Source organism: Bos javanicus, chromosome 24, assembly GCF_032452875.1.
Source record: "Bos javanicus breed banteng chromosome 24, ARS-OSU_banteng_1.0, whole genome shotgun sequence".
Lineage (NCBI taxonomy): Eukaryota > Metazoa > Chordata > Mammalia > Artiodactyla > Bovidae > Bos > Bos javanicus.
In genome coordinates this window covers 42891532-42918215 of record NC_083891.1, presented here as the reverse complement: position 1 = coordinate 42918215, position 26684 = coordinate 42891532, and the positions used below count along the sequence as shown (strand labels likewise).

Sequence of the window (26684 nt, the reverse complement as noted above, 5' to 3'; positions counted from 1 at the left end):
AAAAACACCTTTATAACTCTTCAGGTAATGGGTTCTAATATAGAATGTAAAATGAAATCATTTTGAAAAGTACTGTTGGCCATCTTTTTGAAAATACTTATTTGGCTGTGTTGGGTCTTCCCTGGGGCGTGTGGGGTCTCCATGGCGTCATGTGGGATCTTTCCCTGAGGTGCAGCTGTCTAGTTGTAGTGTGTGGGCTTAATTGCTCCAACGGATGGGATCTTAACTTCCCAAACCAGGTATTGAACCTGTGTCCATGGCATTACAAGGCAAATTCTTCACCAGTGGACCACGAGGGAAGCCACAGTTTTGGTAATCTTTTCATTTGTAAGATTAATATAAAGGGTTAAAAATTCTATATTAGCGGGGAGGATTCTGGGAAGCTGGCAGAGTAGCAGGCACTGTGTAGTCATCTTCCCACCTAGACAGTAACTGCAGTGGCAGAATCTGTCTGATATATTCGGAATGCTAGAATCTGTTGAATGCTTACAACTTCCAGGGGAAGATGGTGAATTGTGGTTAACTTCAGTAGATTTCAGCTCTTAGTGAGTGGCAGCCATTCATTCCCCTGTCCCTGTCCATGTGACAGTCAGCTGTGTGCCGTTCCTGAAGCAGCTTGCACACAGCTGGCGGGGCCAAGACAGACAAAATGACCTGGCCCTCCAGATCTTGGGGCTCTGTGTTCTGGTCACTGCTTCTGATATCAGAGGTGCAGACAGAGGTAGACGGCTGTTGCTGAGCTGTTGTCAGCTTCCCCCTCCCCCCTCCATATCTCCAGGGAATATGCGAGAATTGGAAAGTGACCATGAATGCCCAGGGAATGGCTCATCAAGGACCTGAGGAGATGTTAAGTTTACATCAGGCTGATCTTCAAAGATCAGCCTTCAACAATAAGAGAAACAGTGACTAGGGACAGTAACAAAACTCCGCAAACTCTGGGGAAGGGTAGAATCTAATTTCCAGAGTTATCACATTGATAAATTCAAATGTCCAGTGTTCAACAAAAAATCACAAGGCACATAAAAAAACAGGAAAGTATGGCTCATTCAGAAGAAAAAATAAGTCAACAGAAACTGTCCCAGAGCAAAAGGGAGGTTTATTTCTATAAGCATTTATGTTAAAAACAAGACTTGTGTTGAAAAACAGTATTTCAACAGGTAGTTGCACAGTAAATGTTCTGCTTTTAAAAACAAGAATGATGTCAAATCAAATATATATATATATAATTTGCAAATATCTTTATTTTCGGTGTTATCTTTTCACTTTCTTTTTTTAACTTTTTATTTTGTATTGGGGTATAGAGGATTAACAGTATTGTGACAATTTCAGGTGAACAGTACAGGAGCTCGGCCATCCATATGCATGTATCCATTCTCCCCCAAACTCCTCTTCCATCCAGGCTGCCACATAACATTGAGGAGAGTTCCATAGCACTCTGAAGCTTTCAATTGGAACATTTAGTCCATTTCCATTTAAAGCAATGATTAATATTTGTGCATGCGTGCTTAGTTGCTCAGTCATATCTTACTCTGCAGTCCCATAGACTGTAGCCCACTGGGCTCCCCTGTCCATGGAATTGTCTAAGCAAAAATACTGGGGTGGGTTGCCATTCCCTTCTCCAGGGTATCTTCCCAACCCAGAGATCAAACCCAGGTCTCCTGTATTGCAGGCAGATTTTTTACAGGCCGAGCTACCAAGAAAGCCTGTTTTTGGTATTTATTGATATTAATAGGTATGTATGTACTGCCATTTTGTTCATTGTTTTGTGGTTGTTTTTATTTCCTTTTATTCCAAGAAAAAAGAAATCTTTTTCCTTGATGACTATCTTTAGTGTTATGTGGAGTCCTTTCTCTTTTCTGTGTATGTATCTGTTATATAGACTTTTGGTTTGTGGTTACCAGACAGGTGAATATTTTAAGTTGATGACCTCTTACATTTAAACACATGATGCTAAAGCTGAAACTCCAGTACTTTGGCCACCTCATGTGAAGAGTTGACTCATTGGAAAAGACTCTGATGCTGGGAGGGATTGGGGGCAGGAGGAGAAGGGGACGACAGAGGATGAGATGGCTGGATGGCATCACTGACTCAATGGACGTGGGTTTGAGTGAACTCCGGGAGTTGGTGATGGACAGGGAGGCCTGGCGTGCTGTGATTCAGACACGACTGAGCGACTGAACTGAACTGAGCAGTACTACATTTTTACCCTGCCACACACATTTTGTTTTTAATAATCACATTTTACATTTTTATTTATATTTTTAGCCCTTTAGACCAATTTATTTTATATCCATTTAATATATCATCTGGGACTTCCCATGGTCCAGTGGCTAAGACTCTGTACTCCCAAATGCAGGGGGCCCAGGTTTGATCCCTGGTCAAGGAACTAAATCCCACATGCCGCAACTAAGACCTAGCTCAGCCAAATAAATAAATAATAAATATTAAAATATATATGTAACATCCAACAAAGTACAATAAAGTTTACAACCGGGTGCATAACAAGGTAACTGTAAACAATTTAATACCACTGAATTGTATGTTTTAAAATGGTATAATTGGTAAATTTTTACAATGTACAGTTGGGTAAGATGGTAAATATTATGTGTATCTTACTGCAATTATTTAAAATTTTACTAAGAAAAAACAGAGTATCTTTAGTATATTGACTTCATTTTTCGTACATGTACATGTGGAGGTTTCAGTGGTTAAAATTCTTCAAATAGTATTTTGATTTACTTAAACAGATTACATCAAAAACAACAGGAGCTGACCTTGGTTATTATCTGTAATTGGTATTTGACCAGACCCATTAAATATTATAGAGACTCCATTAAATCACATGATGGATTTCTGTACCTTTTCTTGATTGAGGGAAGTATATTCTGATTTTTTTTAGTGATTTATTGCTAGGACAGTCCAAGTAGATGGTCATCTCTTCCTCACTGTGCTGACTTTCACTTTTCCTCACCTTCTTACTGCGCAGAGGGTGGGAGGAAGGACAGACAGACAGACAGCAGAGTTCTGTGATGTCCTCCTGTGTTTCCACAATGTGAATCAGAGCCTGAAACATTGCCCCTTTAAACTCTGTCCCCAGATATTCCTAGACAGAGGAGCAGTGTCATATGTAGTATTAACATTGAAGCTGAAACTTAATTTTTTTAAATAAAGCTTGATTTAAACTAAGGATAAAATGTCTTGATACACATCAAGAAGAAAGAGTTTTCATATTTTATCTTTTAAAAGGAAGGTATAAACTTGACAATTTTGGTATGACTTGACACAAACAATACATAATTTTCACATGCTTTTAAAATAAAGCCCAAGATCTATTCTTTGAATTCTTTGCCCTTGAAATTGTTTATTAAATACAAGTCTTTTGCCCAATTAAAAAAATTTTAAATAAAGCCTAAGACTCTTAATTGCAAAATTCTGTGGAAAATAACAGGATGGCATTTATATTATGAATCTGAGACTGCATTTATGTTGCATTTTATGCATGAATTTGAATATTGAACACTTTTTCCTTTTCCTTGCTATTTCAGTAGTAAGTTTATCTTGCAAAGATTATTCTGTAACAGTCTTCCAGGGTCCCCTTGTGGCCTCCAGTCCTAATGTATCAGTCCGACAAAATCAGCACTCCATCTTTGAATGCAGTTTGTCACATATGGCAGAGGGTTTTCTGTTAGAAATTTGAAACCTAAGTTGCTTTTTTTTTTTCTTTTATAAGAGAACTGATTTCAGTTTGGTTCATCCTGTTTCTTCAGACCCTCCCAAGTTCTTGCCCATATCCTCCACACCTCAGCCTGAGCGACGGCAGCCACCCCAGAGACGACATTCCATTGAGAAGGAAACACCCACTAATGTGAGACAGTTCCTGCCGGCATCCAGGCAGAGCTCCCGGTCTCTTGTAAGTAGCCCACAGACTATGCGGAGCAACTTGTAAGCAGTTAAGAGACCTGGAATCATTAGTTTCTTTGAGAAGCTTCCAGAAGCTAGAATGAACTTTATAATAACCTTATTTGTTGTTACTAGCTGAAGAAAACCAATCCTAAAAGTAACCAAGTGAAATCTGACATTCTTTGTTCATTTAAAGTACTTTTTTCCCCCTGAAACACTTACTTATGGTTGAAAGTATGGATATTTATTAAAGAAACACTTTTTTCCTTTCAAATGCCACTTAAAAATTGTTGAAACTAAACAGAAAACTTAGTGAAGTCTGACTACAGTAGACTCTTACTGAGGCAGATATCCAAAGGGAGAATTTTGATTCATAAAAATCCATTGTTCCTTGTTTTCAAGCATGTTTTGTGATACTGGAGTCACTGCAGCTGTTTGGATGGGTTGACAGTTTGTGCTGTTTTCCAGAGACGTCCAGGCTCACGTCATAGCTATTCACTTATCAGGCAGGGGATGTAGCCCACAAGGTCCTTCCAGGAAGAGGCAGCGGATCTGCCAGAGGAAACCTGCGAGGATTCTTTCTGTCCCACCTGACTTCCCAAATACCTACACTGTTGAGGTTAAACTTAAAATTAGCAGTGTAAAGACACTGTCAGATTAACTACAAGGAGTATTTGGCTGGTGCATGTGTGCTAAATTGCTTCAGTCATTTCAGACTCTTAGCGACCCCATGGACTGTAGCCCACCAGGCTCCTCTGTCCATGGGATTCTCCAGGAAAGAATACTGGAGTGGGTTGCCATGCCTTCCCCCAGAGGACCTTCCCGACCCAGGGATCGGACCCATGTCTCTTACGTCTCTGGCATCAGCAGGCGGGTTCTTTCCCACTAGCACCACCTGGGAAACTTTACCAAGGCAGGCCATGAGGTGTCTTCCTGGCGCAGGGGAGCTCAGTGTGTATGGTCAGGCCATGAGCTGTTTTTGTGGAGAAGAGCAAGGTACAACCAACATGCCTTTGCGGAGAAGAGGTTTAGTGAGCAGGCAGGGGAGCCCGTGGTCTGTGCAGACTGGTAATTTGTTCACAGAACTCCGCACCCTCCGCCTGCCTCTAGGTCCCAGCTGAGATGCAAGAACCTCCAGATCAAAGTCCTGACTTTTCTTGCCAGTAGCTTATCATGGGAAGTCCATAAAATCCCACTCCTTTACTGGCAGTGGCATCTAGTTTTGTAAGTATTGTCTTTAAAAGTATGATTTAGCTTTTTTTTTTTAAGAAAACACTGAATCATTTTGCATTTATAAGGTCTCAACTAAAGACAACAGAAATGTCTTTTGTTGTTACTGATTTTCATTTATATTGGACCTTCCTCCCTTTCCTCCTGGGGTTTCCCAGGTGGCGCTAGTGGTAAAGAACTTACCTACCAATAATGTAGACACAGGAGATGCCAGTTCAATCCCTAGGTCAGGAAGATTCCCTGGAGGAGGGCATGGCAATCTACTCCAGTGTTCTTGCCTGGAGAATCCAATCCCATGGACAGAGGAGACTGGTGGGCTGCAGTCCATGGGGTTGCAAAGAGTCGTACACAACTGAAGAGACTTAGCACCCTTTCCTCAGGATATTGAAAGTGTACTTTTTTTCATCATTTGGTCAGATGACTGGGGGCAGTGCCCTCCAAGTAAGGTAGGGGTGGCTGCTGGGTGTGTGTTTCTGCTGTCGCCTTGGGCCTCCATCCCGCAAACCTGTGTGGGAGATAAGAGTTCACAGGACAGCTGAAGTGTTGCTGTGTGAACTCAGATTCTCCAGCTGTGACTTCGTGGTTGATTTCGTTTTGACACACATAGATGCAGATGATGGCCTGGAGACTCATATGGAATCTAACATTAATGCCCTCCGTGGTGTTTTTGTCTGTTTTTCTTTCATGCTCTATAATGGTTCTGTATAAGTCACTCATGTTCAGCAGTATTTTCTCCATTTCTTCTCCCCTGCTATTCTCTTCCCCATACGTATTGTTCAGGTTCCCAGGATGACCACAGCATGGCCAGCGCCGCCTTTCCGACCACTTTTTTCTACCCTCCAAACAGCTTCTCTGCTCGGCTCTCACCCTTTGGAGGCAGCCATGCTGGGGGTAGCAGGGGCTGTTTATTATCTGTGTGAGAGAGCTTTTACCAGCAGGTGGAGACACACACAGGTTGGCCTCCTGCGGGCTCTGGGAATTACCTTCCTCTGTCTCTGGTCGTGATGCCTCAGCTGCCGCACTCTGCACAGATTAACAGCTTAGATGGACACTTTGCTTCTGACCGTTGATTCCAATCTTTGGTAGATGCATAGATCACACCATGATCTCAAATGACAGGATGATAGTGAAAGGACAACAAACTGAGAATGCAGCAGCGTCAGGGAGCCTGTGGGAAGAGCTTCTGAGAGGCCTGATGGAAAGGCATTCCGCTGGCCTCCCCCAGAAGCAGTCATCCACACTCAGCTGCCTAGCCAGGGAGCCACAGGGACCCTTCCTCTTCTCCAGCTCCCGTACAGCTGTGTTATGATGGTCAGGATGGTTGTTAGAAAAACCCACCCTGCTTCTCTGTACAGAGAAATCAAGTTTTATCGATGTGATTATTTAAATATTTTAAATACTCATTTTGTGTTATCTTTTGAGATTTTCATACAGAGTACACTTTTTATAGAAAGTATAATTTCCAGACCTCAGTAGCATAAAAAGCCTTGGGACCATCTTCAGGCTTCCCCTGCCCACAGTGCGACCTGTGTGGCAGCAGCCCGCCTGGCTCCGGGGTCCTTCCTGTTGACCAGACCTGTTCTTGATAAGCAAACAGCCTCTAAATTCTTTGTTATTCTTTATTACCCATCTTGGTTCAGAAAATAAACTGAATGTAAATGAGGTACAACAGATTACTTTCTCTTCATTTGGCATGAAATTCAGGCTCAATCCTGTTTTTCGTTTTTGATCTGGCCATGTGAGCACGTGGTCAGATGCAGGAGTGGCATTTAGTACCACCCCTCTTGGTGTTTCTGAAGATCTCTGACATTTTGTTTTTATTTTCAACCCTCCCTAGTCTCGTCTACTAAGTCTACAGATGACTTCAGATAGATAATTTACCTTGAATTTTAAAGATGAACTTGAAAAAAGAGTAATTAAACTTAATATTTGCTCTTTTTAAGTGTGCTTTCCTTTGGTTTATTAAAAACTCAAAAGGCTGTTTTGGATAATTGTCAAATCTCTCCTACTTATTTATGAAGCTTGGGCTGACCACAAACACTATAAAATGTGACTGTGTCTGTTTCTCCAGCTCAGTAACAGATGACACACTGTGCTCTCTAATTTCTGTGCTGGCTTAACTCCGACGCCTTTTGAATGGTAAATATAACCAGAATATTTAACAGAAACCCAGCCATTTTAGTGACATATGTACAGTGAGTTCTAAAGGCACCACAGCTGTTCCTGTAGTATATTGTAATCTTTGAAAATTTAAGATTTAGCTTCCCGTTTCTAAATTTGGGAGCTACGCTGCAGCACAGAGCAGCCAGAGAATCTGAATCGTGCTGCTCTGGCCCCTGGCGTCCATGCCAGGCCAGGACCCAAGTTCCATGCCTGCTGTAGTGTGACCAGCCCCTCATGACAGTGGGGACAGGGGCTCAGCTCGGGGTGAAGTGCAAACCCTGAGTGCTCTTCACATTTTGCGGCATGAGGATCTCAGCAAGATCTGGGGTAATTTGGCTTTGGGGATGTTAAATCAATGTTTTTTCATCAGTTGAAAAAAAATAATGAAAGCTGGTCTATAATTATTTTCTTTCATGTTGCATTAAAGTTTTGTTGTCCTTGGGAAAGCACCAGATTTAAAACATTAGCATTTGACCTGATGGAAGCTATTTACCAAAGAATAATCTGCTTGAAATTCTAAAAAAAAGAACATAAACACCAAAAAAAACCACCCTTTCTTATTTCATCTGACAGAGCAGTGGATTTGGGTATGGTTCAAAGCAGAAAGTTGAAAGTAGGCTCTGACTGAGCCCGTCTGTGACTCGAGGCTGAGGAGAGGGCAGTGCCTGCTATCACCACCTGTGTTACGCTGTAAGGTTGCCATCTTCCTAACACACGGCCACCGATCTCCGGGAGTAGTCTTCTGCTTGTTTGCTAGATTCATATATATAGGTAGTCATGCTCGTCACTGATGAATAAAGACGACTGTAAAGACTTCTTAATGACACATCAGAACCTGAGAAAAGTTGCTCTTCGGTGTGTGCAGCCGGCGCATTAGTCTGAGCACAGTTGTGATGTCCAGCACTCAGAGGCTGTCATGTCCCAGTAGACATACACACACTGTTCTCAGGGCCGAGCAAAGCACAGTAAATATTGGACATGCCAACTGAAGCCTGTTATCTTTGAAAGCTCTTCCTACTGAGAGAAAAGTGTGTGATGGTGGGATTTCTTGAGTATTTAGACATTCTAGAGCATGATATAATCTAACAAACTATCCTCCCATCCTCCAGATACTAAGCTGTTCATCTTAAAAATTCAACTGCAGGATCTTTTCTAAAACATTTTTAGCAAATTTAATCTTCCCTAAGTTAGCTTGAACAGAGATAATTTTGTAATGACTATAAGCAGCAGTAATTCTGCAAATTTTCTTTTATAGTAAATGCTAATGTTTGTCAAGTTTGCGGCCTAGATTTGTTTTTTTTCTCTGATTAGAAAACTGAACTGAATGTTAAATCTCCATGAACTGCATCCATAGTCTCGTGCTTTCTTGTTTGGCTTGTCTGAGTCCAGAATGCCTGTGCACAGCACTGCTGTGTGTGTGGGTGTGAGTTCCAGTGTGTGTACACCGAGGGCACGGGTTTGTGAGGCCCACATGCTGTGGGCGCACAGGACGTTTCTGTGTTTCTGCTGGGTCCACAATCAGTGCAGGGCCAACTGGGAGCAGGCAAGAGGCTCTTTATTCAGTGGGATCAGTTACATCAGCGTCATCCTCCACAATCCGTGTGGAAAACTGACAAGGGCTCTGGAGTGCATGGGGCAGCCCAATGGGAGTGTCTGCTGACCTCTGGGTCCAGTTCACTCACACCATTAGGAGTTTTCAGGCTGTGCTGATGTAACTTACCACTAAATAACGTTTCTCAATGTCAGTTACTAACCGTCTTCTTTGGGCTGTTCTGGGTACCACAAATCAGTGTTTAAAACTGTACCAGTATCGTAGATTTGCTGTTTACTTTTGAGCAGATAGTATACAACAGAAAGCTACATACTGTCTTTGTGTATCAGGAGAAAATGGACATAAATTTGGTTTAGAGCAGCAGCATTTCCCCCAGATTTCAGGACACAGTCAGGGACTAGTGATGTTTGAGATGCATCCGAACACAATGAGAAACTTGTTACTGGAGGTCTTGGTCGGCTAGTGCTACCTGGGACCCAGCAGTCTCCAGCTACCTTCTGGGTGTGATCAGAGATTGTGGTCCCCAGAGCGAGCCAGCTCTGCCCCAGGGTTTCCTGGGAGCCTCTTTCTTCTTTGGAGCTACTAACCAGGGCCCTGAAGTGGAGGGGACATGGCCTTGCTGGAGGGGGTGGGGCTTCTTGCTCACATGGATTCTGACTTTCAGGAGGAGTTCTGCTACCCAGTGGAGTGCCTGGCACTGACCGTGGAGGAGGTGATGCACATTCGTCAGGTCCTGGTCAAAGCAGAGCTGGAAAAGTACCAGCAATACAAAGATGTCTACACGGCTCTGAAAAAAGGAAAGGTAGAGCCCTTTCCAGTTGGCGGGTCATGCGGGCACTATCTGCTGCCAGGTGGCACAGGGCTTTGGGGGCTCCAGGGGCCAGAGGCTCACCCTCTGCCAGGCAGTCCCTGTTCCCTTGCTCACAGAAGCAAGTATTATTTCTCCCATAGAAATAGAAAACCGTAAGGTTTAAAACCACTGTAATAAATAATGGTGTGCCTTCCTAAAATCAGGTCTGCTCTTAGTTGTTAAACCTTTAAAAGATTATTGAGAAGACATATCTGAGAAACACAGGACACTTTTTTAGAATCTTCTTCAGATTGCTTCCATGATGGCAAGACCCTTAAGAGCTGTGGCCTTTTTCTCCCATTTGAAAGTAGAATTATAATCAAATACAGAGCCAGATTGTAACTGTCACAGAATCAAACTTAGTAAGGGTCTCTAAATGCTCTTCTCCCTTTGTCTACTAAGACTTTCCACATATAAATACGTGTTTAGATGTACAAATTGGGAAATTAACTGTTGGCAATTCTTTTTTCTCCTTTAAAATTTCTGTTTTTTAGCTCTGCTTTTGTTGCCGAACCAGAAGGTTTTCCTTCTTCACCTGGTCTTATACCTGTCAGTTCTGTAAGAGGTAAGGCTTTTTGTAATTGATGACAGTAGTCAAGGAAACACTTCCACTGTTTCATCATTTTTCTCACAGGAACAATAGTAGAAATAATCCAGTGTGTGATCATGTGCCATGCTTATGAGTTACAACAGCAGTTGCTTCAACAGTGGATGGTTATTTGATATTAAGCCTGGAAAATTTTTTTTCTGCATGTATTTCTTTTATGTATTCAAGACAGTTCTAATAATAATATATCAGAACAGAAAAAAATAGATGTGACTCTCAGGTGAACCCACAATAGACAAGAAAATCCCAGACATTAAGTTGATCCTTTCATAGGACATAGCATTAAGTTTTACAGACTGATGGTCTTTTTGGCAAGCCAGTTGTATCAGTTTGTTTCATTCTGGTGGAACTGGAGTTTGGGGGACCAACTGTAGACAGGTAGAGGCATGCAGCCTTTGGCTTCTCTTAACTCTCCAGTCATATCCATGGAATCACACTAAGTAACCTTTCTGATTTTGTATACAGGCCGGTGTGCTCACAGTGTTGCAAAAAGGTAAGCCGAGCTCAGTAAAGTCACAGCTTGTGCTGATTTCAGTGACTCTGCCTCTCCAGCAGTCCTGCTCATTCTCAGTTTTATTTGGGATCATAGATGCGGCTGCCCTCCAAGCCATACTCCACCCTTCCTATCTTTTCACTGGGACCGTCTGCCTTGCAGAGAGGGGAAAGCTGTATGAGGCCAGAAAAACCCTCCACTGGCCACCATCGGCCACTTCGGAGCATTGCCAGGTGAGCAGGAGGCCTGGGTCTCCAAAGTGTCCTTTGTGAAAGAAGAAAGCACTTTCAAGGACTTTGGTGACATGGTGGGATATTGGCTTGAGGAGAGGCACATGGGTGGGTTAGTTTTAATAGTTTTGACTTACACAAATCTCCAAAAGTAGCATGTCAAGGATAATGGCTAGCTCCTTGAAAGACACAGTCTCCTAGTTTAATATTTTTTCTACTTTGGAAATAATTACTTTTATGTATCCTTTAAAAGTCATCTTTAAAACTATCCTTTTCAGTGGAGTTGAAAACTTGCACGTAAGAGTCTAATCTTTCCTTTAGTTTGGAAAAAAATATTTTTAATCCTGTGTTTACAGTGGTCTGCAATAGCTGACTTACATTCCTAACATAAAGACAGAAATAAAGCTTTATGCCAAGAGCTGGCATTTTAAAAGGAAAATATGCCTGGATATCAGTCACTTTGTGTTCAGGTTAGTATTGGTCTTTAAGAAAGACAGGAGGAAGGCAGACCAGCTCAGGTTCCAAGCTGGCAGGGCCCAAGGGACAGGATTTTACACACCAGCAGCCCCTCCATCTGTGAGGGACACTAGCATTGGTGCCAAATGCTGGATGGTGGCCATTCAGCATGTCAAGGTCTGTGGACAGTGAGGTGAGGGAGTTGGAAGCTCCTCAGACCTGTGTCCAAGGCTTCTGCCCTGTGCTCAGCCCCTATCCTGGGCTCTTGAGTTTGGGCTGCTGTCCATGGGCTCTGGACAAGCGAACATGGCTGCTGTTCTTTCCTGTACTTAATTCTACGTTCCTGTTTGGTTTAATTAAAATAGTGAGTAGATGATGCCTAGTTATTTCCAAAAACTATCCAAAACATCTACGGTGATGTTATCTAGTTAACTCCAGCTCTCTAGAATCCAAATAGTCACCTGCTGCTGCTAAGTCACTTCAGTCGTCTCCGACTGTGTGTGACCCCATAGACGGCAGCCCACCAGGCTCCCCCATCCCCGGGATTCTCTAGGCAAGAACACTGGAGTGGGTTGCCATTTCCTTCTCCAATGCATGAAAGTAAAAAGTGAAAGGGAAGTCCGACTCTTCGCGATCCCATGGACTGCAGCCTACCAGGCTCCTTCGTCCATGGGATTTGCCAGGCAAGAGTACTGGAGTGGGGTGCCATCGCCAAAGACAATTGCTGTAGTTAGGGAGAGGTATATTTGATAAATACAAAAATAAGAAAGCTAGTCCAAAGATAATTTTTCAGGTTGTGTCATAGGATTAAGATAAATTTACTTCAGTTTCCTGTAGTTTCCTGACCTACCATCAAGAGTTAAGTAATGTTCATTAACCGTGACATGGGGTCACTGAGAAAGAACTTGAAGTTTTCTCTGCATCATCAGTGGGGCGTTAGCAACATGTACTTCATTTCAGTTGTTAGTGTTCATGAACTGTGTGCAGAAGGTGAATACTCTGAATAACCTATTTTACGAAAATTCTATAAAGGGTACTAAGATTCTTAATAAAACATGTTTCCTGGTTTTTTAAAAATATTTTGAATGTTGTCACCAGTTTTAACTTCTTTCGATGAATCTGACATGGCCAATCACCACCCATTCCATCATATTTTGGCAACAAATTTGCTTTTTCTGCATGTATTTTCTTAGTATTGCAGTAGAATTCTTAATAAATGATATTTTAAATGTTTTTTTTTAGGTTGTCCTCAAAATCCAAGTCTGTGGACAAATCAGATGAAGAACTCCAATTTCCTAAAGAGCTGGTGGAGGACTGGAGTGCTATGGAGGTGTGTGTGGACTGCAAAAAGTTCATTTCTGAGATCATCAGCTCAAGCCGCCACAGTCTGGTGTTGGCCAACAAGAGAGCTCGATTGAAGAGGAAGACGCAGTCCTTCTACATGTCCTCAGCAGGCCCCTCAGAGTACTGCCCCTCAGAGAGGACCATCAGTGAGGTCTGAGCCCCGTGCCTTCCTGTGGGAGTAGAGTTCCTGTGAGGACGCTGAGCAGGCTGTCACTGTCTCCTCAATGTGGTTAACTGGCTTGGGTTTGCGTGAGAATCAGGGTTTTGCTGTGTTGCATTGTTCCACAGACTAAATGCTGTGTTCATGTCAATTGAGAACACATGACCAGTCGCCAGTTGCTCATCTGCACTAAGAGGACAGTAGTTTGAAACTTGATTTTGTGTGATTATAGATTTGGAGGCCAGAAACATTCCTCTTAGTTCTTTACTGTGCCTGAAATAATGTTCTAGGGCAGAAAGGTTCTCGTGTGAGGAATCAGTCTAGCGCAGGCCTAGGGGCCAGCAAGGTCTAAGCAGTAAGTCATATTGGCATTTCCACTGACAGTGTTCCTACCTGATGGACACAGACCCCTGGAGGCCTCACAGCACAGAACCTGCAAGGGTTTGCTTGTGCGTCAAACTGGTTTTAAGTTATTGTTGCTCTGAGACACTTGGGAAGGGCTCTCCACTGCCTCCCAGGACAAGCATCGGAGCTGTAGGCCTAGGGGGGTGCCTGCGTCCCTGGGCAGCAAGGCAGTGTCTCCTGAGCAAGTGCTAGGCTGTTTTTACCTTGAATGTATTACTGTTACTAGTAGTTGCATATTGGAGGTCTAAGAAAGTTTTGTGGCATCATGGGACAAAGGCAGGCTAGAAGTTTGTCCAGAAGCTCAGTACTTTGGCCTCTTAGAAGAATGGCTGTGAGCACCCACCTTTCCAGCAGCAATTTTCATACTTTACAGTCTCACCATCATGACTAAATTAAGCCACAATTTGGTACATAAGGTCTCAAACTGAAATTTATTTTTATAAATGAATTTTAAAGGAAAACCATGGTCTAGTCTTTTAAAATTACTAGAAAATTAACCTGCCGATAAGCTTTTTGGATGTTTTGCACACATTTTCCTTTTAAGCGACTTGAGTGGGTAGGGTGGGCTTTGATGAAGCCGAGCTGGAGGCAGCACCATACACCTGTCATTTCTCAGCTGTGTGGTCTGTTCCGTGGCATCTCTCTCTGTGGTTCTGGTTGGCTCAGTGGTGACCAGCCAGTCACATTCACAAGCCTGGTTAATGCACCAGGCCACTTTCTGACACACTCTGGGACACGTCTGCAGTCAACACTGGAGACAGCACTGCTCACCAAAAGGCATGGCAGTCACTCTACGCCCCCTCAACATTTCTATAGGGAATTAACAGTAATACCTCAGAACTGCTCTGGTAGTGGTTTTTCATGGTGGAAATTTATAAGTTAGTAAATTGCTTAAAATTACTTACACTTGCAAAATAAACTTTACCAATTGACTAATTAATGCATGTTAACAATTTGTATTTGCATGTAAAAGTGGGCCACCAGAAAACCCTGATTATGGAAATATTTACTGTTTTAAAGAGGCTCATGTGAGAGCTTCAAATGTTACATTGAGTGAATCTTGTTTGTACAGTTTTCCAAGGGACAGTTTCAACTCTAGACCCCTTATAGATTGGCCTGAGCCTCTAGACCATCCCCAGGACAGGTGCAAGGAAGACAGAGGAGTGGGGGCGGGTGTTTGTGTCCGTGGAAAAAACAGACCCAGGAGAGTGTGCTTTTTAAAATAATGACTAGTTTATAGGTGTTTCTAAAATACAAAAAACTAACCCCTCCCCTGAAATGAGAATACCATTCACATGGCAAAATCTAGCCCATGTGATCCTTGACTTCACTGCTCCGGGTTTGTGACACTGTTTAACTACTGGGACATCGTGAGCAGCAGGTTTCCATGGGACAGTTTGCAGAAGAGTAGAAAAGGGCACATGGCACAGCTGAGATTGTAGAAATCAAATCCGCATCCCTTTCTGGTGCCAAACAAGTTCCCACATCCGTGGCGTGTGTCCGCCACCTCAACCAAACTGGATAATTCCAGAGGGTCATCCACTGCTGGCCTGTGGGGCATGTTTTCACAGTCCTTAGCCTTGCCCCCCGCCCTCCCTCCCTCCCTCCCTCGGATCCCAGGCTGCTCTTTGTGCTGCTTCTGGCACTTACTTCTGGTCTGACAACAGCTTCGCTGGCTGGCTGGCCTCGGGTGGAATCTGATGTGTGTCTGCGCACTGACCGTCATTCTCACCCTCTCCCTCCAGGCTGAGAACACTTTCAATTCACTTCTCACAGTTTTAACTTTCTGTCAGTGTCAGGAAAGATAGCAAAGCTTGTAAATACTGTAATATATTTATTGGTATTTGGAGAGCATTCATTCAGTGGACAATGAGAATTAACTCTCCCAACACAAGTAGAAGTTAAATACATCAACTTAATAGTCTCACTAGATTTCAAGTCTTAAGCCTTTCAAATTAAACCAGAAAGTTGTCATGTAGGAGTTTTTAAAATGATCTTACATTTGATGAGATCCCATGATCTCATAAACTCACATCATGGTCAGCACCATGAACTCATGCCATGAATTTTTTAAGACTCTTATTTTTCTAACTGTATTAATAAATGTCAGACTGGATTTTAGGTGTCACATAGGAAAGTTTTAAATTATATTGCTATTTGCTAGAGCAAAACAGCAGACAATTTTGTACGTGCAGAACTGTTGTAGGGCCATGGAGAAATGTGTACACGTTGACCTGGCTTCTTGCGTGTATAAAGTCCAGGCACTGCTGGCATTCAGCGTAACATGACGCTACCAAACATTTTCCATTAAAGTCTTTTAAAATTTATTGAGGAGAAAATAAATGACTTTCCATCATACATTACGTGTGGCGTTCCTATTATAAAATCGTGCTATCTTTTGGTGACTAGCTGTTTGAAACCACCTAGTTTGGAAACACAAGATACATTTATGTGACATCAGCAGTTTACGATCAGCTTGAGAAATACAACCTGCAAGGACCACACTGAGAACATAAATGAAAATGAGCTCCCACTGTAACTGCTGTGTCATCAAGCAGCCTGCTTCCTTTGTCACCTTGCAGGGTAGGAAACTAAAATCTACAAATTGTCTCCATAGTTGTACAATATTTAGAAAGCATTTTTTTTTCCTAAATAGAATTCCTTATGCTATGTGTTCTTATAATGTCCCATGAAACAAAATTTCTTGTTGTAGCTCTTAAAGGCTTGAGTTTAAACCCAGAATGAATTTAGGAAGGTTCTGTCTTTATGTTAATTAGAGAGCATCCTTGGCGTTTTACGTGCCTTAAACCTTAGGTGATACTGAGTGTGATATTAATCCATTACTTATTTGCCAGATGTATTTTAAGCTCTTCTTGCAGTAGGTTCCTGTGACAGGTGTGTGACAAGACCTCAGCTCGTAATCCACATGCTCGCTGACTGAGTCCAGGGCACAGCCCTTGCCTTGCTGCTCCTAGGTTCTGGAGACATCGGGACCAGGAAGGGAAGCTCTGGGCCTCCCTTATTCAACTGCGCCTTTCCTTCTCCTTTCCAGCCCCTGGTGAGGAGAAGCTGTAGAGTTGCAAATCATTAGAACTCCATAAGGAGAATTGTTGTGGGTAAGGGCTGGATTACACACTAATGTGTCAGGACTCCAGTTCTGCTCTCTGCAGGGTGTGCATACATACATACACACAGCCATCAGAACGCACCTTTTCCCCTCATGTTGACCTCAGGCCCACATCTAGAAACATCTCCTTTGGCTCATCCAAAAAAAAAAAATTAAGAGCTAAGAACCTACTTAATATAAAACTCTGCTTACACTAGTTAAATGCTCAGGTGCAGTTACCTGGCAGATTGAATTCACAGTGCTGTCCCACTAAAATGTGCATGGTGTGTATATTGATGTATTTTAGAATAGATGTCACTATGTGGAACATTCTCCAGCTGTTTTTGCTGTGGGGTTTTGATGCCAGTGGCACAACCTGAGCCTCTTAACATGTGCAATATGAAGCAGAGGACGTGAAAGGGCTCCAGCACTGACAGGACACAGTACTCGTGAAGCAGGCTCCTGAGAGCTGGGTCATCAAGGAGGTCACTTGCGTCCCTGGGGCTTAGAAGCTGAGGGATCACCTGGATGTTCCACTCACCTGGTGGCCCGATGCTGGTTCCTGTTCTGGGATGCTCTCAAGAGTGGCTCTGATGCATCTATAAACTGAAGGAAGGAGGGCACTTCCTCCCCTAGGGAGCAGTCAGCACAGAGGGGCAGCCTCACTGGAAGGCGCCCTTCTGCATGTTCTTGGCTTTGGTGTCCTGTCATTGCAGGAACTGTCAGTCAGTCCCTGGCCTACCTCCCCTGTTCCTTCCCCTGCGGTGACACAGCAGAAAAGGTCACACCCAAATTTTGCTGGTTTTGGAAGAGTGGGAATGCCAAAGAGAGGATTTCTGGAAAGCTTACCTGAATATCAAATTCCTCAGCAAATGTGGTGTAAGAGCTGTGGGCAATCACAGAGAAGGAAGGAGGAGCAGCACGATTCTGCAAAGGTGGACAGACCTCCTTAACCGTGTAGCTCCTACAGCAGAGCCGAACATGAAACAGAAAACAGAGTAGCTTCTCGTTTAAAGGGAAGAAACTTTGATCTTTGACACCCCAAAAGCAGAAGATGCCTGAGAACATTTCAGCTGTCCGTAAGAAAGGGAAGATGACTTGGGTCATCCTACCACAAGGTCATCTCAGGAGTCAGACCGATAGACTGTGAACTTGAACTGAGCACCGTGAACTTAATGGCTAGACATCCCCACTTCTGTGTGGCTCCCTGCAGCAGCCTAAGGCATTCCTCACGGTGCATCCGGTGGTGGACACAGCTTCATGGTAGAAACTGGGGCTCACTCTGCTGCACAATGGTAGCCACTGGCAGAAAGAGCTCTGTAGGACCTAAGGGCTTCCACCTTGATAACTGGGAGAAAAAACAACCATAATTAGTGAAGCAGAGCCTGGTCTCAAGCATGTGAACTGGCTCTGACTCAGTTGCTCCAGCTTAGCAGTGGTACAACCCTCAGTCCTCAGACGTTGGCAAAGTCGCGCAGTGCTTCCTGACTTCAGCACTGAGGGTGCCGGATGTGGTGGTCTCCGGGTCACTTTAACCAGGAGAAACATGATGGGTCAGAGTATCCAGGCTGCAGACACTGAGCAGTGAGTCACTGAGAGCCTGAGTCATGGAACAGAAAGTGGGAGGAATCTCTGCAATTCACATTCACCCTTTCACTGAAGCCAAGTGTCATTAAACAGTACTTCTCTGTATTGACAAACCTGATTATATGGCAAAGAGAGGTTCAGTTTTACTGTTTGCTATAAAAAAAAATCTGAGTTCATCTCCCCAAATTTAAAAAGACAGATGCATTGACACACATTAACAACAAGCAAAAAACAAACAACCCCCTTTTCACCTGCTGTTTTGTGCCAGCACCATCCAATTACTGTGGTTCATTCCCAACCTGCTGGATGCAAAGGTATGGTCTATTTTGGTAGGTCTCGTCCTGCAGTGTGACATGTGCCCCGCTGTGTGACGTGTCCCACTGCAGATGTGAAGGGAAGCGAGTGGCTGGGTAGGGTGGGGAGTGGGTACATGTAACACACAGTTTAACTGCATTAAATGGAAACAAATGTACAGACAAATCTTGCTGTTCAGCTTAATAAAAAAAAAAAAGGTTACTACAGCCACGGCGGAAGTAGGGGTCCCCAGTCTACACACCTCCCATTGTGGTAAGGGATCCCCAGCCCAGAAGCTTATTTCTTTGGCCCTCTCAGCCCTGATTAAAAACATCCAGGGCCAGGCAGATGCTCTTTCCCTGCGAAACTCCATCAGTGAGCAGGTGCAGTAGTGGATTGGAGCCCTCATGGCATTCATGCCACTGTTCACCTCCTGCTTCTGCCTCACATGGCTGCACAGAATGTGCCCCATCCCCTGGTACAGCTGCTTCTGGTAGCTTCTGGACTCCCATGTCTGCAGTACTTGCTGCTGTTCTTCCTCCTTCCTCCACCGCACATAGCATCTACTACACTGTTTCACGAAGACACGGATCTTTGTCAGATTTCTTCACTGCTACATCTCTAGATTTGGAAAACTATCTTGCATGCAACAGGTGCTCAAAAATGTTTCTGGAGTGAATGGATGAATTGAGCAGGTTCAATATGGAAATAAGTCAATACAAAGACAGAACCATTAACATGTCTTCCAAACAACTGACATAGTGTGTAGTCAGTGCTCTTTACCACGTAAGTGCCACGCACAGCCATATTCTTCCTTTAAGGCAGGAGTAAAACCCAAAGTCAGAAGTCACTGCAGCCCAAAGGTGGCTGATTAGAATTGGGAGGCCTGAGGCAGCAGCTTCTGCAGCTGCTGGTTCCCTGGAGCCCGCAGAAACCCCACTCTTGTAAATGCCACTCACCACATGCTCCTCTCCAGGCTCCCGTCCACTCCAGATCCCTGGCAGAGCCACCATGCACAGCCCAGCCTCCAGACCGGCTTTTTCCATTAACACATTGGTGGGCAGATATCAGAGACCCTGGAGACCTATAATTGAACTGCTGTGTGAACGCAAATCGTGTGTTCATCAGCACTGAGCTCATACTCAGGACCTTTTTACTAATGCCCCTTTCAAAGGATGATAGTTAATGCTTACTAATCATAACATTTTGATTAAAATGTATGTGCCAACTGGGCTGAAATAAAACATCCCAAATGACTTCAAATTTGTCATATTAAAACAGTTTGGCCAAGAAAAGAAAATAAGGGAAGATATGAAGATAAGCTTTATATTAGATAATATGTTTTTAAATGTTTTGCTGGGTTTTAGTAGCCAATACTAGCTCCCAGTAGTTGAGCATGTTACTGATTTCACTCGCCTGACACACAGCAAAACCACCCTGCCAACTCCAGGCTGTGAAGGAAAGTGCAGCATTTACTGCAGGATACCAACACGGAGTTAGCACAGAGAACGGGCAACTTGTGACCAAACAGCCAAACTCTCTGACAGCTTTCAGGTAAGCATGTTTATTTTTTTAATATATATTTTAAAATATTTCTTTATTTGTGCCAGTCTTAGTTGTGGGATGCAGGATCTTCAGTCACAGCATGTGGGATCTAGCTTCCTGACCAGGGATTGAACCCAGGCCCCCTGCATTGGGAACATGAAGTCTTAGCCACTGGACCACCAGAGAAGCCCCCAGGGAAGCGTTTTTAAAGGCAAGGTCCTCGAGGGAGAGGTTTAGGGGTGCCTGATCACTTGTGGACGTTTGTCCTGACTGGTGGGTGCAGTAACAGGGCGGTAAATCTACATCATTACCCATCTGGTTCCAGCCACTCGAGGGGTCTGCCTGCTGACTGTCAGCATGCAGCTAACTCCTCCACTTGATGGGGTTACTATCAGCAAACCATCTCAGGACAGGGCTCAGAATATTACCTATAGCCCTTAGGGAGGAACTAAAGGTCCCTGACTTTGTTTAATGGCTAAACTATCATTGCTTTGACTTGCTTGACTGTTGCACTTGCTTCTCCATTTTTCCACTTCTCTGATTAAATTTGCTCTTTGGAAATTGGGCAAGGGCTAGGAGGCTAACGTTTTTCTACCAACGAGAGGTGGGGAGCACAGGATGGTGGGGTCTGTCACCAAGAAAGCCCCACAAGGTCCTGCTTGGTTTCAAGCACTTTTCCACACCAGGTGCTATGTAAAGCACTCTCAGCCACAATCCTGATACTCAGCTCTGAAGCAGGTGCTGTGCATACACTTGTTGTCTACCTGAGAGACGGCAATATAGCCAGGTAGACATGTGCCCAAGGTCAAACCACTAGCCCAGCATCACATGTGAGGTCCAGCCCTGTGCTCATAACCCTGCTTTCTGTCCACCTGCCTTCCCCACTGAGGGCTATGATTCTGAACCCAGTCCTCAAGTTACCACATACTCAGTGAGCACCCAGGGCTGTGCATGCAAAGTAAACATCCCATCTCTGCTTCTAATCAGAAAAATATGTATGTGAATAGTTTAGAAAAATGGTCCAAAGTGATATAAAACTCTAGGAATTTATAGTAAGTTGTGAGCTGGTGTCAGTCAAGAACACTTTCCTGGAAACAGATTTCATGAAGAGAGGGGGCCCAACATCCTCCAAAGTGTGGTCTGATGACACCTGGATCAGAATCGTCTGGGCCTGTGCTTAGGCCTTGGTTTTGATTCCTTCCAAAAGGTAATGAGAGTAGTCACTGAGGAAACTGACCACAACATATTAAACACCACATACAACAAACCTACAGCTAACATCATTCTCAAGGGTGAAAAGCTAAGAGCATTCCCTCTAGAATCAGGAATAAGACAAAGATATCCACTGTCGTGACTTTCATTCAACATAGTGTTGGAAGTCCTAACCATGGCAATGAGAGAAGAAAAAAAGAATCCAAATTGGAAAAGAAGTAAAACTGTTACTGTTGGCAGATGACATCATACTACACATAGAAAATCCTAAAGATGCTACCAGAAAACTGCTAGAGCTTATCGATGACTTTGGTAAAGTTGCAGCATACAAAATTAACATACAGAAATCTCTTGTATTCCTGTGCAATTAACAGCAAAAGATCAGAAAGAGAAATTAAGGAAACAATCCCATCTACCATCTCATCAAGATAAATAAAATAGGAATAAACATATCTGAGGGGACAATAGACCTGTACTCTAAAAATTATAAAATGCTAATAAAAGAAACCAGAGATGATACAAACAGATGGAAAGATATATATCATGTTCTTGATTGGAAGAATCAATATTGTCAAAATTACTGTATTACCCAATGCAATCCCTACCAAATTACCAATGGCAGACTTCCCTGGTGGTCCCGTGGTTAAGACTCCACTCTTCTAAAGCTGGGGTCACAAGGGATTAATCTACAAAATACACAAACAGCTCATGCAGCTCCGTATTAAACAGAACAACCCAATCAAAAAATGGACATAAGATCTAAACAGACATTTCTCCAAAAAAGGGATACGGATGGCCAAAAAACCCATAGGACACCAACATCACTATCAGAGAAATGCAAATCAAAACTATAATGAGGTATCATTTCACACTGGTCAAAATAGCCACAATTTTCTTCCAGAGTTTTCTTTCACATACACAGGGATTTATTTTAAGGAATTGGCTGCCCTAATTTTGAAGGCTGCCAAGTCCAAAATCTGCAGGGTGGGTTAATTAAAATTCATTTAGCACCCTACTGGTTAGTTTAGGTATCTTGACTAAAATCCAGAGTGCTACAAAAGTTGATTCCGTTGTTTTGGTTTTGTTTTGTTTTTTTTGGCCAGCTTATTGTTTGTTTCAATGTGGGGATTGATTCTCAGAGTACCCACCTCTGCCATTTTCCATGATGGCACTATTTTTGAAGTTTTTTAACCTTTAATTTTGAAATTAATGTAGACTTACTGGAAGCTGCATACCCTTCACCCACTTTTTCAGTAACATGTGACATAATTGTAGCACAGCACCACAGCCAGGAATTTAACATGCGCAGTGCAGCACAGAGCGCTTTTAAAAGATCACTTCAACAAGGCTTGGCTGTATGAAATTTCACATCAGGGACAAAGAGACCCTAAAAGCTTTCAGAGAGAAAAAAAAAAAAAAAAGCCATATACAGAGACTCAGGAAGTAAAGTGGAAAACAATGGAGCTGTGCCTTCAAAATTCTGAGAACAAGTATTTTTATCTACATTTATATGTCCAACCAGCTTTTGAGTGAAGAGTGGGAAGAGAAGGGACATTTTCAGATGTGCCAAGTCCTGGAAGCTACTGTGGCATGTCCTTCCCCATTTTATGGTGAAAGAGAAGGCAGGAAGGCCAGGAGACAGGGCTCCAGGAAGGGAGAAAGGCCAACAGCCATTCGGCTGCTGGTCAGAGAGTGAGACGGGCCTCCAGGAAGAACAGCACCAGGGAAATGAGAAAGGGGTGTGCAGCCTATGGGGTTTGAGCTGTAGGAGAGGACACTGTGAGGTGCTGCAGAGAGCAGGGGAAGAATGTGGGGGCATTCAGCCAGGGACTTTGAAAAAATAAACAGATGAAAAGGAAAACACAGTTATTACCTTCAAGGGGAGAAAAGCTACATAAAGAAAATATAGAGACTCCCTTGGCGGTCCGAAGCAGGGGCTCAGGTTCCATCTCTGGTGAGGGAACTAGATCCATATACACAACTAAAGATCCCTCATGCTACAACTAAGACCAGACCCAGTCAAATAAATGTTTTTTTTCTTTTAAAAGAAAATGTAATTAACGTATAGCTTTTCACTTGGTAATAAATAGTAGTTATGTATATTTTAATCATAGAAATAATTAACCATAAGTTACAACACAGCTATACTGGAAATGGGAAGATGTGAGAGAGAAAATAACCATCATAGCAGGAAGTCAACAGATTTAATCTAAAATTGTTGAATCAAGAAATAGCACAGTATGCTCATTTATTTTAGGAATCTAACAGTAAACGCCAAAACTGCCAAGAGAGTCTACAGAAGGGTAGAAGCATGCTCTGTGGAAAGGGTAAGAGGGATTGTTTTTGTCATAAATCTTTTAACTATTTTACCTTTAAAGCTATGTGCATAAAAGTCTTAAAAATAAAAATGAATTTTAATTTTGGATTGGAAGTATCAATATCAAAGGAAAAGCAGTATCTAAAAAAATGTGGTAGAATACAGTTCCAACCTTCCTTTATGGAGAAGAGCTTCTCTAGAATTACCACTTAAAACACAAAATTTTTTATTTTTGAAAATTGAGAAAATTAAAACTCCCAGTTGGAGGTACCTTGATGTCGGCAGAACAGCTGAGAGCTTGGAACCACCAGCCCAGACTGCAGTCCAGGCGGGGGTCCCAGATGGTGCGCAGTCTCATTGCAGCCGCAGGACAGAGCAAATGGCTCTCCAGGCCAATCCTAACTATCCCGTGTCACCATCAGGGTGGATGCCCGACTCTAGCATGTGCAGATCCATGAAGGGGTAAGACAGGGACACACGTCAGCTATGTCTGAGGTAACAGCTGGTGGCCAGATGTGTGAAGAGACAGGCAGTGAGCCTGTGGATCAAAGGCAAGGGAAGGGAATGGGGCATCCTCTGCAAAGAGAAAGCTCTTTAGCGAGACCCCAAGAGTCGGCAGGAGAGCTGGCACTGAGGGGAGGACAGATGAGACTGAGGGAAGGACAGAGGAGGCCCCACAGCCGTCTGAGAAAACCAGGCTCAGGCGCAGCAGAACAGGCGTGTAGGCTCAACGTGCAGTAGGCAGCAAGGCAGCCTGCCCTGCTCCCAGCAGGTCTGCCCCATGGGCAGTGCCACTGGCCAGGCCTCCTGTCCTGTGAGGTCACAGCCGACCAGCCCGATGATGGCTGTGACCCGGGAGCTCCCGCCTCTCCCAGTCCAGCCAGGACCATGCTCCAGACTCGCTTCTTCTCTTCTGTTTCTTTTTTTGGTGAGGCATCATTAAAGACTGAGGCAGTTGAGCTCTAGATTGTGAGGCAAGAGAATGTGATAGGGTCCACAATTCAAAGCAACAGCATCAGACACATACCAAACACACATGCACACGCCCAAGTAGGATGCTCAGCAGTCAGGTAGGCTGCTTGTGGTGCATTCAAGGAAGAAGGTCATGACCTTGGGTTCAAGATGAAGGTTCTGGCAAACCTATGCATCAGTGCCTTAGGCAAAAAGCAGGAAGCTCTTTAAAGAAGCCCAAGCCACAGGGCTCATGTCTGCTGACTGAAGCACCAAGTGTGCATATGTGCTGCAGACAGACCAACTGAGGGTGGGAAGCAGGGCCAGAGCTTGAAAAGCCAAAAGTAGGAGGAGTTCCAGGGCAGGAGAGTAAGGATTCTCTCAACAGAGGGAGCAGTGAACTCTGACCTTATGAAGCAGAGATGACTGCTGACCACGCCAGTGTCAAATCTGCCCTGAAACCCCAGACGCTCAGGGGAGGAAAACAAAGAGTATTTCAGAAGCTCAAAGAGATGCTGGGAAACAACTTTGAGCACTAAAAACGAAGGGCCAGTGATGGCACACGGCTGGCAGCAGCAGGAAGGGCAGCCTACTGGCCACAGTGCTGACACCTGAGCCTGGGGCATCCGCACAAGATCGTGGGCAGGCACTCCAGTCTTACTCCCAATAAAATCCCCTTCAGATCAGCCCTCCACACTGGACCTGCTGGTGAGACCCTCCTGCAAAGGACACAGCAGTCCCAGAACACAGGACTGCGTGCTGAGAACCGCTTGCAGGAAAAGCCAAACTGCCCTTGGAGACGAGATGACAAACCTGAACACAAATCTCGCCATAAAACGAGCTGGTGTGTCAGGAGGAGGATGAAACCAGTTCGGTCTTTCTCTACAGGGCGGGGCCCCACACAGAGCTGCATCCCGCAGACCCCTCCCAGCACGCAGGCCGCACACGCCGCTGGGAGCCCAGTGGGCGCCACATCCTCCTGGTTCAGGAATCCTGTAGCTACCGCCGCTAAGCACGGGAAGGCGGGGGGATTGCTGCAGGCCTCGTTAGCTCAGCGCGCGTTCCGCATTTTCAATTATCCACTCAATAGCGGCCCAGCCCTGGAGCAACACAGAGAGAAGCCAGTGCGCTGTCAGAGGTCGTCCTGCTGTCTCACCGAGGAGCAGACAGCGAGCTACGCAGGTCAAGTGAACGCAAAGGAGACACCAGGCCGAGAAACAAGGCAGGCGACACACACAATTCCAGCCCCAGCCAGAGCTCCACGGAGCCTCACCCCATCCCTGCTGTCACCTCCTGAGGCCCCTCAGACCCCTCCATGAGCGGCCCCTAACCTCCGCTCCTGAACCTCGGGTGTGGGGTAACCCGCCTCTCCACCTCCATCTCCCCTACCATCAGCAGGTAGCTAGCCGCCCCGGGCGCCCCTGACCTGGTCTGGGGTGCTGTGGGATGGTAACGACAGCTGGAGAAGCCGTGATTCTCCACAGGCCTCCAGCACAGCAGCCCCTAAACACAGGAAGTGAGAGGCCTGGATTTAGCCTCACTGAGTCTCCCCTGACTTTTCTCATAAAGGGCTAAGGGACTCTGTCCTTGCTGAGAGTTGCCTTCCTTGTAGAATATTCTTCTCAGCAAACACTCAGGCCTGCCCTAAGCTAGACCATGGACAAACAAAATGAGTCGTGCCAGCTCTGTCCTCTGGGCTCGAAGTGTGGATGTGATGATGCTGCTCTGGGTCAGAAGCGGGGGACACTACCCTGAGCTAAGCTACTCTCAACCTTCCTCAAATCTGGATTTTTCTAGAAACACGGCAGACTGGTCCTATATTGTGACTGGACAAATGCACCTAAATGCAAGCATAAACGGCTCTCAGCCAAGCCCTGACCTGAGTGCACTAGGAAGGGAAGGCTTAGGTGCCGTGCCATTGGTTGCAGACAGAAACCAAGGGGCTAGGGAGAGCGGGGGATGGCAGAGAGGGGACTGCATGCCCGGGTAAAGAGTTGGGCCCTGGCACCCACACAGCCTGGGACCCATCCCTCCCAGGGTCCCTCCACAAGGCTCACTCCCAAATCCTGCCAGAGGTACTCAAAATGCCAGTTAAATACAAAACTGCTAAAAATGTTGAGTGTCCTGCATGCCCACGCCCACACTTGTCCTGGATGTGTGGGGTCTGTCTTGTTTAAGAGCCCAGGTAGCTCAGCTGCTGCTGGAAGTGGTGGCTTGCCTCACTGGCCTCTGTCCCCCGCAGGCCTGGGGCCCTCCCCACTGCATATGCCTGCTCCTTTGGC

General features: G+C 44.6%; 2 protein-coding genes across 22 annotated transcripts in view; one reads left to right on the top strand and one right to left on the bottom strand.

Annotated features, from left to right (window-relative positions):
* Positions 1-15748, top strand: part of SPIRE1 (spire type actin nucleation factor 1) — a 163807-nt gene extending 148059 nt beyond the window's left edge. For 5 of the 9 annotated variants that reach the window (XM_061399972.1, XM_061399971.1, XM_061399969.1 and 2 more), the window contains 7 exons: positions 3768-3910; positions 5911-6084; positions 9510-9647; positions 10190-10260; positions 10768-10795; positions 10892-11028; positions 12724-15748. In XM_061399972.1, the coding sequence (XP_061255956.1) occupies positions 3768-3910; positions 5911-6084; positions 9510-9647; positions 10190-10260; positions 10768-10795; positions 10892-11028; positions 12724-12982 (950 nt within the window). In that variant the 3' untranslated portion in view covers positions 12983-15748. The remainder of the gene's footprint in view (positions 1-3767; positions 3911-5910; positions 6085-9509; positions 9648-10189; positions 10261-10767; positions 10796-10891; positions 11029-12723) is intronic. The other 4 variants (XM_061399976.1, XM_061399975.1, XM_061399974.1 and 1 more) reach the window with 1 other exon arrangement.
* PRELID3A (PRELI domain containing 3A) overlaps positions 1077-26684 on the bottom strand; it is a 63784-nt gene continuing 38176 nt past the window's right edge. For 2 of the 13 annotated variants that reach the window (XM_061400005.1, XM_061399994.1), the window contains exon 6: positions 1077-24413. In XM_061400005.1, the coding sequence (XP_061255989.1) occupies positions 23997-24413 (417 nt within the window). In that variant the 3' untranslated portion in view covers positions 1077-23996. Of the gene's footprint in view, positions 25906-26684 lie in introns of all 13 variants that reach the window. The other 11 variants (XM_061400000.1, XM_061399996.1, XM_061399999.1 and 8 more) reach the window with 9 other exon arrangements.